At 46.7% G+C, this 15,645-nt stretch overlaps 1 protein-coding gene across 5 annotated transcripts in view; it reads right to left on the bottom strand.

Annotated features, from left to right (window-relative positions):
- Positions 1-15,645, bottom strand: part of Vps13d (vacuolar protein sorting 13 homolog D) — a 224,513-nt gene that overhangs the window by 38,988 nt on the left and 169,880 nt on the right. For all 5 annotated transcript variants that reach the window (XM_021649137.2, XM_021649138.2, XM_021649141.2 and 2 more), the window contains 2 exons: positions 6,289-6,421; positions 3,772-3,967 (listed from right to left, as the gene is read on the bottom strand). In XM_021649137.2, coding sequence (XP_021504812.2) covers positions 3,772-3,967; positions 6,289-6,421 — 329 coding nt within the window. The remainder of the gene's footprint in view (positions 1-3,771; positions 3,968-6,288; positions 6,422-15,645) is intronic.

Genomic DNA, 15,645 nt, shown 5'->3' with positions numbered 1-15,645 from the left:
GCATCAATGGCACTGCAAGCATCTCTGCCATTTTTTTTATAAACTTTACTTGAGAACAGAAAAATGTGGCCTCTTCCACGTAGACTAAAGGACGCACCCTGAGCCAGCAGAACACTGCTTTGGAAAAAGCTTCCTGTTTCGGTTCCAAACCACACATACTTGCAGAGTTAACAAATGCAGCAGGGATATTGGTCTGCAGCATGGATGCGGGGGCCAGAGGCGCTGCTGTCCTCCACCCTCTTTCCCCTCCTCCCCCACCTGCTTTCCTAAGGACTGCATGGGAACACTGGAAGAAAGTTAGGTGGCTGTCTTTTTGGAATGCCCAACAAGAGGAACTTGGAAGTATTTAATCTGAAAGGACAGAGGAGGGGGGTTCCCTATAAATAAAACCATGCTCAAATAAACACGAGAAAGAGCCAGTGTTTCCTGTAAGGCTACTATGCAGATGGATTACTGGAAGGAGTACTCTTTCACAGTTTTATGACTTCGCTATCATCTACTCAAAAGTTGGGTCATTTAAAACATAGATGGCTAAGATCTAAGCCTTCAATGGGATGAAATATGGCAAAGGGGGCGGGAGAGTCTTTCCCAAGTGCAGACTCAGAGGCAAAACTCTTGGACTCTTGGGTTCTGTTCCTGGCGAGCTCCCTGGGCTCAGGTCAGTCTTCGGTCAGAATCTCACTTTTAATCCCTTCAAATCATTTGTTAGTCCCTGTTGTCTAAACAGTGGGGGAAACCCTGAGTAACACCCCTGGATCCTGTTCAATCAACAGGGATGGCTGGAGATGGTTCTACCTCACTTCCAAGAAGCCCGGGTGATTTATCCCTTGGGTAGTGTCAGGATGTTCTGGAGAGACCTCGGTATTATCGGAGCAAAGCCCAGAGACGAGGACACATTTCTCCACGTGCAGGGAGCTCTGTGCATGACCTGAAGATAATATTGCCCAGCCTTACTGTAGCTCTTCATTGCTTCTACATTAAAATAACCCTGGTTGGGCGTCAATCCCTTGGGAGGTAGACTTAATAGACAGGTATATCTAATCTCTGATTTATAGATGGAAAATGCTGAGGTGTGGACAGGCGGGAGATCAAACCAACAAGTCAGGGTTAGTAAGTGAGCAGGGTTGGGACTCTGCCCTGCTGTTTTCTGGGTCAAGTGTTCTGCTCTCTCCAACACATGGCTTCTCATTAATAACCCAGACCTGGACAAACATGCAGAGGGAGCCTGGTGAGAAGGCTACTGCTTGCCCTTCAGAAGACCCTGTTCCACCTTTTCAGTACAGTAGATTGATCTGCTGGCCTGTGGACATGGCTGCTGTGACTTTCCCAGTCACTGGCCCTGCAGGAGCTGAGAAGACAGATAAAAGTGAATAACTCCTCTGTTAAGTGGCCCATGCCCACAGGCCTTCACTTAGTTTTGTGGCTTGTTTCTAGACAGAGAGAGTGTGTGTGTGTCCAAGCAGGACACTACACTACAGGGGCTGGACTGGGGTCAGGGGGTAGGCTGCCTGAGTCTGGCTTTACCATCTCCAGCCAACTGTGGCTATGGACAGACCACAAGGCTTTCTCAACTATAAGCAAAGCTCAAAGATAACTGAGATTGGCCAGGTGGAAACCTTTAAACAATGCTTAGAGCTCTGTAAGAAGCCATTCTATGTGGCCTGTTCTGCCAGGTTCCCTTTTGGAACTTCTTCCCTTTGCCTGATCAATCCTTTCTTGCACTTCAAGGCTTTATCGCTAGAAAAAAAGTACATCCTGCCTTCTCAGGCCTCTGGACCAGCCATCCCCCCAGACCCTGCACTTTGTCTGAAGCCCCATCACCACACCACCTCTACAAGGCCTTCTAGCATCCTTCTGCAAATGATGATTTATATGGTTGTTTGTGTCTGCTGTCCTGATTAACCCCTAGTGTTCCAAGGCTAGGAGTAGTCTCATTTCCTGCTGTATTCTCAGTCTAGAGTTCACAGGAAAATTTTAATCAACATTTATTGACTAGAAATGAATAAGTGCATGGGCACTGGATGGCACTAAGTCACACTTTCTGGGGAAATGCTGGATAACTGGTAAAAATGACAGTAATATTTCTATTCCTATAGCAACCATGTGACATGATTTGTGCTCCTAGAAAGAATACAAAGTGTCCCAGAGGCTTGCAAACTGATGCTGTGCAAAGGTCAAACCATTTCTCCTTAGTCAACATCCTTAACCTTTGCAGCACAGATATCGTCTTTTAAAGATTTCATTATTTAATCATGTGTGTATGTGAGGAGAAGGCGTCTGTGCATGTGTGAGCTCAACGGGCACAGCCTGGAGCTAGAGTTACAGGTGGCTGTGAGCACGGGTGCTGGAAACTGAACTCTGGTCCTCTGCAAGAGCAGTGCATGGCTCTTACCCACTGAGCCACTTTTCCAGTACCTTAAAAATATTTTTTTTTAAGCAAACATACCAATCCCTTGATATTTGGTGTTTCAATAAATAAAGAGTACTTCTTTGAGAATGTTTGGGGGTCTTCAGCTGTACTTACACTTTATGCTGAAGGAGATGTTTTGGGCTTTGAGAAGGAATAACTAACTGGAAATACTTTGGAGGTCCCTCTACTGCCTGCCCATCCTCACTACTATACACATGCCTCAAGGCTGACTTTGGGGCTGTTTTAGCTTTGGATCTGAGAATAGAATGTCACTTAACTTTTAAAGTAAACTCTGTAGGCCTCACCCACTTCACCCCTTATCACTCCCAACCCCCAAGCAGCTGCTTCCAGATGGAAGACACTTTGGCACAGCAAGGGGCTGGTCTATAATCACAAGCACTTCCCCTAGAGAGCAGCACATCACTGACATAGCTCCCTGGGGACAGACACAGACAATGGCACTCATTTTAATTGGGGTTGACTTCACTTTGAATCTTACTGAAGAAGCAACAGGTGAGGGCACGGCCCAGCCCAGCTTCTGAACAGGTACAGTGCTTTACCTGAAGATCATCAACTATGAAGGCTGCATCGATTCCTCTCGGGCACAGTGGAGTCCCACTGAAAACAGCAACCCTCCTTGTCAGTTTGGTCTAAAACAGACCACTAACCAAACACCTCAGTTAAAGTGGCTGGGTTCCATGGGATTTGGCACCACATGTACCATCTCTGATTCCCAGGCCTAGCTAGTGTCAAGACAAGACAGTATCTCACAGCGGAACCACCAATTTGTTTATGGGAGTGGGGATGGCTCCTTTTCCCAAGGCTGGAGAACTGGCAGGCATTTTGACTGGAAGGAAATCTAAGAAGGAACAACTCATGTGGTGAACTGCAACTGCATGTATTCTAGAACTACATCAGGTGTATGAGCAAAGACTACCAGCCTTCAGTAAGCCAATGGACACAAGGGGAAACTTACAATGACAGAATCAAACATTGTATTCTCTTATCTATATCCAAAATAGCATTATCTTATCTGTTTATGGAAAAACCCATTCCACTTTTTGTGTAAGTGGGTAAAGGGAGAGCAGAATTCATGCAGCCCATGCTGGCCTTGAACTTGCTATGACCTTGAACTCTTGGTTCTTTTGCCTTCACTTCCCCAGTACTGGAATTACAGACATATGCTATCCCTCCTTCATGCCATGGCATGCCTCCTTTTCATATATATATTTGCTACATATATATTTAAGTTAAACAAAATATAACTAAGCCAGAGCATATCATTAAACAAGTCACTATGGACTACAGAAGCCTCAAACCTGAGCTCAAAAGTAGAGATCCACTCTTACCATGACACTGACCTGGGACCACTGAGTGTGGCTGTGTCTCTCACTGCCTGGGCTGTTTCAGATGCAAAATCTAGGGCACCTGCTACTGGCTTGGTCACAGTGCCCACGAGTCCCTTGCCAAGGCCAGATATGAAGCCGCTGACACCACCTTCTGTTTTCACACCTTCCACTGTCGATGTTATAACGCTGGTCAATCCACCAATGATACCTAGTAAAAAAACAAACACACAAAACCAAACATGGTTTCTGTCACTTGGGCAAAGACAAAACCCAAAGTATTTCAAACTGAACTCCCAGTTTGTGCATCTGAAATGATAAAGGCAGTCTGTTGATCTCTATACAGGCCAGTCAAGGGATAGGTGGCTTGTCTAGGAAGTCCAGCATCAGAGGATGTTGTACCAGATTGTGAGTTAGAAGGAACATGTATCCTGGATAATTATAAAAAAACAAACAAAGACCAGGAATCAAGGGCTTGGTGAGTAGAGTGCCTGCCTCATGCACAAAGCCTGGGTTCAATCCCCAATGCTACATAAAGCCAGGTATAGTAGCACACATTCGTAATCCTAGCACTAGGGAGGTGGAGACAAGAGGACCAGAAAAGCAAGATCATCTTTAATTCAGCTACATACTAAGTTCAAGGACAGCCTCGAAGGAAGGAAGGGATGGATGGATGGATGGATGGATGGATGGATGGATGGACAGATGGATAGACAGACAGGCAGGCAGACAAAAGAGAAAGAATCAGTCCATTAGTCAATCATTAAAGGAAAGAAAAGGTGGGAAGTCAATGGTGGCTTTCCCCCCCTACTCCAAGTCTTAGGCAGCATATGGGCAATAAAGAGAGGATGAAAGAACGGGATAAAGCAACAGAAGACTAGGACTCCTTGGGAAAGGTTTGAGATTTTATGCAACATAAGGATGCTTCAATTTTCCATGAATACTGTGAGACCAGCCAATACCACCAGAAGTTTGACATGGTTTGTGTAATGCTGCGTGCTTTGCTGAAACCGTTAGGGTGAATGATGAAGAATTCATTAAGGCACCCCAAATAGCTGCCAAAGCTAACCAGGACCCTGTGGGTTGTATCAAGCTTAAAAGACCGATCTAAGTGAAAAAGGCATTCAAACATTTTCAAAGCTGACAGCAATGGTTGAAGCAGGCCCAGAAGTGGCCACAAGTCGGCAAAGGCTAGCGAGGTCTCAGGCATTGCAGGGAAGAGGCGGGCCCTGTTCAGTGAGCATTCCCAGGACTTGGGCCAGGGACACTCACAGTGTGTTTACCCTCTGACAGTTGGGGTGTGAGGAAGTGCTCTGCACTCTTCAGCTCTAGTGAGACAAATTGGTAAAGGAAACTGGCTGGGTGAGAGTGTACTAAATTCATAGCATTTCCTTCAGATTCAGGGTCCTTTTGCTCCAGTAAGTCAATATCCCTATTATAACTTTCAAACAGCATTCCTAGCCAAACAACTAGGACTTAAGAGATGGACTTCAATGGACACAGGTCCAGTAGGACTCCAGGTTTTTATTAATTTATTTTGTGTGTGTGTGTGTGCATCTGTGTGTGACACACTAACAAGCCAAAGTGCACAATGGAAGTCAGAAGACAATTCCCAGGAGTCAGTTCTCTCCTTCCACCATGTGGTCCTGGCTGTTAACTTAGTTCATCAGGTTTGGCTGCAAACATCTTTATCCACTGAGCCATCTGATCTCCCCCAGGACTTCAGCTTTAAGCTAAGGAGACTGGATGGGTTCTGGTCTTATTATCACGGAAGTCCCAAATCTCAAAGTGTCCTCTTGGATAAGGTGGGCACTGGTACTAGGCTCAGATTGGCCCAAGTGGCTCCTGGAGGGGCTGTGTATAGCATCAGGACAATCCTCGATTAGAGGTGACTTTACAGCTGTGAACACATCATCTTATAGATGCAGAAATACAAAGGCCAAATGCCCAGCAGCCACTTTTACATTTCAGTGTCTTTGGAAGGAACAAGTGGCAAGCATTTGTCAGCCATGTGTATGGGTGTCTGTGCATGTATGCAGAGGTCAGAGGTCAACCTCAGGTGTCATTCCTCAAAAATCATCCACTTGTTGATGGAGAGTGTGATTTTTACTTGGCTGGCTGGCCAGCAAGAGTCAGGGATCTATCACATCTGGCTTTTGATGTGGGTGGTGGGGATTAAATTCAGGCCGGGTGCTTGCCGTGCCAGCACTTTACCAACGAGGCCATTTCCTCGGCCCTCTGAATGCATGCTTAAAGTGGAAGGTCCAGACTCCAAGAGGACATTGGTGCACTGTACCTGATGTCCTTGGAAACGGAAGTTGGAAAACTGGGAGTGCAATGTGCACAGCATCCTGAAGAGGGACAAGGATTTTAGGGAAAGGGCAGAAGTCTAGTGGGCTCACCAAGACACCATGCTAGGACTCCAATGCTGCTGGTTTTTCTCCCCCTTGCACTGAGATGGGTATATATACACTCTTCTGAGGGGCCATGGCAGGAGGGGCATTCTTCCTTAGCCCAACTCAAGTAACTTACCATGAGCCAGGCCATGGATGCCAGCCACGAGGTGCTCCCCACTGGTGGCTGCATGGTATCTGATGTACTCTCGCTCTGACTGGTGTCGATTGTCCATCGTCTTCCCCAGGCCATCTGATAATGTCCCTGCAAACTGGAACCAATTAAAAAAAAAAGAGGAGTTTTAAAGCCTCAGCATTATTTTTCCTATTGAATAAATACCTTCCCTCACCCTTAGCTAGGAGTCAGTAAATTGTGATTACACAGAATGATTAACTGCTGAGTTATATTATACACTGTTTGCTTCAGCAGAGTGGCTCTCAAACCCTGGGTGGCAGACACAGTTCCGGAATAAGAGGAAGAGCCATTACAAGAATTCTCTCAAAGCACGTTCACATCTGTTCCACAATATAGGCCGACCAACCAAAATCCCCTTTACATGCAAAATATTCTAAATCTGAATTTTTCGAGTACTGATAGAGCACTGCAATGGGAAAATTCCACTCCTTGACCCATGTGAATCAAGCCAGAATGCTGCTGCACCAAAACCACTGCAGTCACTTCAGATTCTGTATGCGTGAAGTGTGAGCTGTATGTGAAACCTGGGTGAATCTCACATCTAAACTTGGGTCTCCTCCCCAGGGAATCTCACATGTAAATAGTCCTAAACTTAGAAATCTTTTTTTTTTTTTTTTTTTTGAGAGAAGAGTTTCTCTGTGTAGCCTTGGCTGTTCTGGACTCACTTTGTAGACCAGGCTGGCCTCAAACTCACAGTGATCCACCTGCCTCTGTCTTCTTGAGTGCTGGGATTATAGGTGTGTGGCCACCATGCCCAGAGCTTATGCGTTCTCTCTCGCTCTCTCGGATCTAAACCTAGAAATCTTAAAGACTTTGAGGCCCAAGTACTTTGAGTAAGAGCTACTTTACCTGTACCCCTGAAAACTTATTAAAACTTATTAAAAGTTAAAGGTGTGGGACTGGAAAGATAGCTTAGCAGATTAAAGCACTTGCCAAGCAAACACAAGGACCAGAGTCCAAACCCCCACCTCCCATGTAAAGTCAGTCAATGCTGCACAGGTGCCTGGAACACCAGTGATGTGGCAGTGGTTAACTGTAGGACCAGGAAGTGGCGGTATACACCGTTAGTCCCAGCACTCAGGAAGCAGAGGTAGGCAGATCTCTGTGAGTTCAAGGCCTGCCTGGTCTACAAAGGGGGGGAAAAAGAGTTGAAGTAGACTTGAACCCATGACTTCAAGTGAAAATCCATCCTCTCCACACATCAGAGGATATTATCTACCCAGGCATACTCTGGCCAGAGACAGCAGGGTTGCTGGGGCTTGATGACCACTAGTCTATCTTTAGGCTTACTGAGGGACCCCATCTCAATCAGTAGAGACTGACCTCTGTGTGCATGTGCAGGCACACACATGTACGTACACTCACATACATAGACACACAATTAAAAAAGAAACTAAGTGAAAGATTTATATAAAATGGCTGTGGCGAGCGGGGCAGAGGAGAAGGTGAGAGCCCTTTAATGTTAAGAACACAGCCCTCTGTTCTAAGAACTAGTGTGCTTCAAGACAGGAGACTCAGATTATCCATCTATGGAGAGGTGGGCAAGGCGCATCTTGGTGGAGTGCAATGAGCATGGGGTCCAACAGGGCAAAGAAAAGGTAGGATGAAGACCCCTAAAGCTGTGTCTTCTTTCACTCTGCTCAGCAATCAGCAAGTGCCTATCAGGTACCCATTCATCAGAGGAAGAAAACAAAGTGGATGAAAAGATTAACAGCAGACTTGAACCCATGACTTCAAGTGCAAACCCATCATCCCCCACAAATCAGGGGATTTTATTTACCCTGGCATACTTTACCCAGAGAAGCTGTCTCATCCATCAAAGCTGGATAAAAAGGACGTAAAACTCTGTTTTGTCACCAGACAATTTGAAAAGGTTTAACGTGACAGTTAATAAACCACAGGGTACTTATCCTCATCATTCAGGCATAAGAAGAGAAGGGTATCAAATATATAATTAGCCTTCTCAGGAAGGATCTACCAAAACAACTGGTTTAAGTGCCAGTGACCCAGGACTAACCTCTCAGAAACTCACAGGAATGTTATATAGCTCAATGAGAAGACTACAGGCCAAAAGCCTGCCTGAAGGACCCAGGACACTGGGCAGCCATTTGGGGGCCAACATCATTCTGATTTGGTGGGGATGGGGTGAGGAAGGGGGCTTCTGGATCAGATCAAACCTGCTCTGGAAACCATCAGTCCTGAGGCTTCTTGACATGAGTGGCAGGTGAATTCTGGACACAGGGAGAAGTGCTTTCTGGCGCCAGCTATGGGAAAGCTCCTCCCCCAGACCCCACCCCACCCCAATGCTGATGTGGTCTAGGGCATCAATGGCACACCTTCCTGGAAACTTGATCCCCACCACAGTTTGCTTTTCAGCCTCACCTTCTCCATCACTCTACAGTTAGTTACAGGAATAAATTTAATGGAAGTTAAATCTTACAGCTTCCTTTGGGGCAATGGGAGGCACCAAGCCATCACTTCAGATCACGGAGCACAGACTTTGTCCTTGGAGAGCCATCAGAGTACAGAGTACAGGAGCCTGCACATGGGCCAGATGGCAGGCCCCTCTGTGCTGAGTCTCCGTTTGCACTGGGGCACAGCAATGGTACTTACTTCAGGCTGGCAAGATCAGCAACAGTAACTTGGGGCTTGATGTCCAGCTAGCATTCTTACTGTCATTAGTCAGCTGCTAGTCCAAGGACAATCACTCTTTCAAAGGGTTGGAACTGTGGCCAGCCACCCTAGGGTTTAACTTTAACAACCCATACTTCACAGCAGATAAACACAAGCCCCCAAACCAAGTTTCCAGAGTGGGACCACCTATAAAGTTAGAGTGCTCAGTGGATAGGTTCCAAAACCTTTCTAGCTCTGACTTCAAGCAATCTACACAGCACATGTCTTTAGAAAGCACACAGCCTGGACCAGCATGGGCTCCCAGTGGGAAAACAAGCACCAGCCTTGGAGCCTGTCCTGTAGCCACAGGTCTCATTACAATGACAGTGATGGTCTAGATGTATCAGCCAGCACTGCAGATCTGCCACACTAGCATTAACATAGTCTGGACAAAAACCCTTCTGTGCCAAAGCCCCAGCGGTGGTGAGGTGACGGCCATGTGGAACCTGTCAGTGACTGACTGAAGGATGCCCTATAGCTCTCAGGCTACCTCCAGGCTCTTACTCAGCTGGAGAAGAGGTAAGCACTGGGAAGAAGGTGTAAGCGAAGGCCACTGTACCTTCTGTAACAGCTGATAAGGAGGAAGATAAGAACCATCTTGTCTTTCTCTGAGAAAGTATGGGAAATCATCTAGGAAAGATACCCAACATGACCCTGGCTCCTTCCAGATCCCCTCCATGAAACCAGTTAGATACCTGAGGCTCAGGAGGGAGCCTATGACAAAGGCATCATTGCCACCTGATTCTGCCCCAGCTGCCCTGCACCCAGCACCAACAGGCCCCTGAGAGAGAATAGTCTCTGTTCCAAATGTCACCTTTTCTTTTGTTTTTAAGACAGGCTCTTTCTATGTGTGCCCAAGCTGGTGACTCTCCTGCCTCAGACTATAGGTATGCAACATTCTGCCTACTAGGAGCCTCACTTTTGTTATGAAAGATGTCCACACCTACGTCAATTTACTATTATTACTTTTCTGTTATAAAACTATTTGTGCAAGCCATCTAGATTTGCCATTTGTCACTTGTCAGTTGAAAGCATGAAAAGATATTCATAGGCTACTATTATAAAGGTCTGCCCTCCTAGAAAGCAGCCCTTCAGTTTGGTTTGAGATGGTCCTGGATAAGCCTGCACTGCTGTAGAACTCCTAACTCCCTGCCTCCACTCTCAAATGCTGGGATTATGGGTATGTCCTGCCCACCAGAAAGTGGCTCTGAGAATAGAAAAAGGGAAGATGTTTAAGTCTGCTACCTCTTCAGACCTGTACTGATGGGAGATTTATTAGTTCTTACCAACAGGGAAAAAAGCAAAGCCAGACAGATGATGGACACAGTGACCAAGACAGTAGCATTCAATAACCTTGGGGACGCTTGCATGGTCATCTTTAAATCACTTCTCATTCCCATGCAAGTCGGTAGGTGAAACACACCACTGTCTCTCCCTCACAAACAGCACGCTGATACCCAGACTGTGGAGAAATAGGGTTCTAGGATGGCTCCACAGCCTTGTCTCTGCCGTGGCTGGGACACTCCCTCACCATGCCCTCAACTTTGAAGGTGACGATCAACACGGTGCAGATTCTCACAAGAACTACAGTGTCAGCACCAGAGTGATCTGACTGACCCAGCACAACCATCTCACTCCCTTGTCTCACTGTCTTGAGATAATGAATGCTGGAGCCTGGCACCCAGAGTATTCAAGGGAGATTTTTTTAGGGGAAAGAATTGGTTTTTAGGACAAGAGCAGCTTTAGGTTGGCCATGTGGCTAGTCCAGCAGGCAGCAGTCCAATATGGCTTGGGCCACCGGGGCCACCTAGAGGCTGGACTCACAGTCAGAAGTGTATCTGTCTCCTGCTCAGGTGTGTGTGTGTGTGTGTGCATCTGCGTTAACAGAAAGTCACACCTGAGTTCAAATTCTGACTGTGATACTTAATAGCAGAGGGACTGTGAACAGTCCCCCAAATGGGCATAAAAATATCACTGGATGTGCTAAGGTTGGACGATGTGGTACCCAGCACTTAACACAGGAAAGATATATAAAGGACACTCATTAAGACAGTGCTGAGCAGCTTCAACCTCAGTAAAATCACACACACACTCTACAGAGCCTCCATGGCACGACAGAGGTTCCTCTAGTGTGGTGCACGCTGTCTGCAGAAGGCCCGAACAGCTCTGGAGCAGAGTGTGCCCAGGGCTATCAATGGGAAAGCTACTGGCACCCCAAGGTCATCTGTGGGTAAGGCTCCACTCTGGTGGTTAGAATCAACACCTCCATGGCAGAGCGGATCTGCAGAGTTAAGTCAATCTAGCTCCTTTTTTTTTTTAAAAAAAAAAAAACAAGTTCAAGCCTACAAAAACACTTAAAGCTTCAAGTGAATGTCAGCCTAAGGTAAAAGGTGCCAAGGAACAGAACGTCCTTCAGAAACCTGCTCACGCACTTACAGCGGGGTTCCCTTCTGCGGCTGAAGGAAGCATCAGCACTCGACACACTTGTGCACTTTGGCCACAGTCCAAAGTCATTAGGCCCTATAAAGCAGTGTTTTCAGCACCGAGGTGAGAACCTCAGAAGTGCTTCAAGATGCCTGGTCTCCTGAATGCTAACACGCACTGTGCACCAACACTCCCCCTTCCAAAATAATCCTGTTGTCTGTACACATGTAGTCTGGGCCTGGGACTTGGCTCTAAACCACTGACTTCAGGAACTTAAGTAGATAGCAGTATGGCATGAGAAAGAAAATTCACACTGTGTCCCTCAGTTCTGTCCTGTCTGTTTCCCTGACCCTTGCATGATACTCAGCAAGCATGGATGCCAGTGGTGTTTGGCCAGTGTAACAGGAGCCCCAGCTTCAGTTTCTCCCTGTTCTCTAGGGCTCCTCTTTCACAGTTATTTACCTAATGGAAAGTTCCTCCTAAAGATCCTTGCAAACTGCGGGCGACAGTATCTTCCTTGTCACCAGGGCAGGTGGTGACTACATTTCACGGGAAAAGAAAGAGAAGTAACAGGACTCTGTGGCATGGGGGAAGGTTTTCTTTTCACCCAAGGGCAAGGCTGCACAGCTGCAGTCTAAGTAGCACAGCGCCAAGTCCACTCAGCAGTGCCCAGGACACGCAACCAGAATGGCCATCGACATGCAGTGCCACAGGCTGGCGGGGGTTCTGTGCAGTGCTGCCAGGAGGCCAGCGTGCTGAAACAGAGCGGTGGCATTTGCCTATCGCTAACAGCCCATCACAGTGAGAGTCACCTAGCTCATCTGGGTCTCCGTTTATCCACCTTTCAGTTTCTGTTCCCAAGCTCTGATTTGAGAAGTAGTAGAGGTAATGGAAGCAGAGTGCTGGGCCCAGTATCTGCCCATCAGTTTTACCAAGTTTCTCAGACACAGTTTGGGACTTTAAACTCCAAAGTAGTTTTCAACTCTGTTGGTAGCTAGCAAGAAAACCTCCAAATTAGTTGAGACCGTAAATGACTTCAAAACTAGGGTCCAGGCCAAGCTCTTCTGCTCAGTATCATTAAAGCAGCTGAAAAACAAACCTGCTCTGGGCCTGGGACTGTCGCTCAGTGGCAGAACACTTGCCTGTGTTCAAACCCCAGTACCACACACAAACAGAAAGGGGCTGAGGGAGGAGAAAGCTTCCAAATATTATTTTGTGAATTTTGTCTTGACACTGAACCTTCCTGTAATACTTATGAACAGAGAAATTAAAAGCAATAATGACCCACCACCACCACCACCAGTAACTGTCTGTTATTGACAAAAGGCAAACCACTAACTGCCATCTGGCCAAGGGTAAGGGGTGGAACAAATGGGGACACACACGTGGCTGGGGGTGGGGGGAGGCAAGGAACAAGTTGGGTTTGATGAAAAGGGGGTATTTAGGAACCCCAGATTTCTATCTACAGGAGACAGAGCAGCCTGTTTCCACTGTATTTGGTTTGATTCTATGTAGTCCTGGGGACACAGACCTGTCAGGGGAGCCCTGAGAATAGTAAGGCATTTGGAGGCTGGGCTGGACACTCACTCTGTGTCAGCAGCACCTCCAAGCCCTGACCTTGCTTTTCCCTCCTCCACTTTCTGGAATCCTGAGGCCCTCCAGCCCTGGGACATACCCTGTGTAGCCATTTCATGGACAAATACTTATCAGGACAGGCTGCTCCTCCTCATTAAGAAACAAAGTTATCCACAGGCACCAGATTATCTCAGCGCACAAGGTCTGAAGGTATCCAGTAAGGTCCAGGCTGGAGATGCTGGGGTCGTAATTGGCCCGAGGCACACGCCAGCTGAACTGGCAAGTCTCTGCTGTTCTGCAACTATGACCCAGTTATGAACTCAGATGTTGTTTCAGATTAATCCGGAAGCTCAGAGTGGTTTGAAGCACTTCCATAATAGGATTTGGCTTTTTCTCTCAAAAGGACTGGTGGAGTTTGCTACAAGACTGAAAGCTCAGAAACAGCTGAAGGGAAGCAGACTTAGGAGAGTGATCTCAACAGAACACTAGACAGGCTCAGTCAAGTCCCAAGGTTTTTCCACACTGATTACAACAATTGTGCAGGCAAGGTGTCTCTTTGTTTTATCATATTTAAAAATTGCATTGATTGCCAGGGGTGGTAATTAATGCTTTAATCCCCAGCACTTGGGAGGCAGAGACAGGTGGATCTCTGTGAGTTTGAAGGCAACCTGATCTATACAGTGAGCTCCAGGACTGATAGAGGGACCCCATCTCAACAAACAAACAAACAACAAAAAGCTACATTCATTGGTTTATTTATTAGGGGGTTAAATATGTTCTAGTGTGTGTGTACAGCTCAGAGAACAATTTGTTAGAGTCGAGTCTCTGTTTCCACTGTGTAGGTACCAGGGCTCAAACTCGGGTCACCAGACTTTGGCAGTTGCCTTTACCCTCTAAGCCATCTCACCAGCCCAAGGCTCCTTTAAAGTTGTGTAAGGAGCTTGGCTTTCCCAGCAGATGACTGGTAGCTGTGTTGAGGGCGCCCCACAAACCCACTGCTGTGACTCCTACGACACACACAGAGGAAAGTTTAAGGTGGCTCTGAGCAGCTGTGCCATCTTAACACGATTTGCAACATATACCAAAGGCTCTTGCCCAAATACTGAGCCATATTATGAGAAGAAATATTCTTTGGAGTGTCACATCATGGTCATTGCTAGATGGCTAAATTAACTCCACTCTAGGGAGGCCCATGGACAGCAATTAAAAAAAGAATTTTTTTAAAATTTTATGTATATGGGTATTTTTGCCTGTATGCCTCTACACCACATGCATGCAGTTCTCAAAGAGATCAGAAGAGGGTGTTGGATCCCCTGGAACTGCAGTTACAGTTGGTTGGGAGGTGCCATGTGGGTGCTGGGTTATTGAACCTGGGTCCTCTGCAAGAGCACCCAATGTTCTTATCTGCTGAGCCTTCTCTCTACCCCTGGCACACTGACTTTGAAAAGGAGTCCCAGCCACTTCTGCCACCAGCATTGACTAGATGAACTGAAAACCTCTCTTTAGGAACTTCTCCTTTAAGAACGAAAGACAAACATGTCACTTATAAGTTGGCCAAAATCTCAAAGTATAGGACTTTAGAAACCGAATGGGGCATTCTTCAACAGGAGAGAAACAAGCTGTCTTCACTCGCTCCCCTGCTGCCACCAACAATGAACAAGGACTCCTCGAGAGGTACAGTCTGTCTTGGATGCCAATACCAAAGCCTGGCAAGAAATGAGGGGGTGAGGATGTGATTAAGAACCATCTGGCACCAGGCAGAGATCCTGCTGTGAGCCCAGATGGGCCTAAGGGCTGTAGGAAGAGAACAGTTCCAGCTTCTTCAAAAACCTTGCATGAATATAAACAAGGGAAAACTCCCAGCTGCTGAACACCATACATATACTTTGGAACGGTACTCATTGGCCTCCAACACCAGCTAGCAGTGGGTGCTACCCTGTGACAGCACCAGTGAGATCACTTAGCTAGTTCAGTCCTCCTAACAGGAAGACAGCCACAGTCCCCACTACCCAGAAGAAAGCAGGAGTGCAAGCATCGCCAACCAAGGTGTGCCAGGTGCTGCCTCCCTGAACTGGAGAGGGAACTTGGCTGGAGGCTTACCATTACCTCTGGGGGAAAATGCCTTCCAGAATGCCATAAAGCTCACACAGAGACTCAAAACATTCAATCTTCCTCTTGGAAAAGTGAAGCTAGTAAACTCCAATGGAACTCCTGGGGTTAAAATTTATCCAGGCTCTGAGTGAGGTAACCCAGAAACAGAAAGACACACATGGTGTATTGCTGGTGTAATGTTCTTGTGGAATGTATACAATTTACCCTTGTTCATTCAAATGCTGATTTCTCTACTCCACTATCTGGTTTCAATAAGAACACTGCATTGTGATGTTTATTCTAAGCATCACCTGTCTCAAGTTTGTGTAAGCATGTCACCATTTGTTCCCCTTACTGTCAATAAAACAACCAGCCAGTGCTGAGCAATGGAGAGAATAGGGTGGGACATCCTGGTCCGGAGGGGGGAGGAGGAGAAAGAGGAGGAGGAGGAGAGAGATGGCGGAGGAGATGACTTGGAACCACCAAGAGAGATGAACCAGACCTAAGATATGACTAAAAGAAAGGATAATGTGGAAA

The sequence above is a fragment of the Meriones unguiculatus genome, chromosome 3, assembly GCF_030254825.1.
Source record: "Meriones unguiculatus strain TT.TT164.6M chromosome 3, Bangor_MerUng_6.1, whole genome shotgun sequence".
NCBI lineage: Eukaryota > Metazoa > Chordata > Mammalia > Rodentia > Muridae > Meriones > Meriones unguiculatus.
This window is presented reverse-complemented; position numbering and strand designations above follow the sequence as displayed.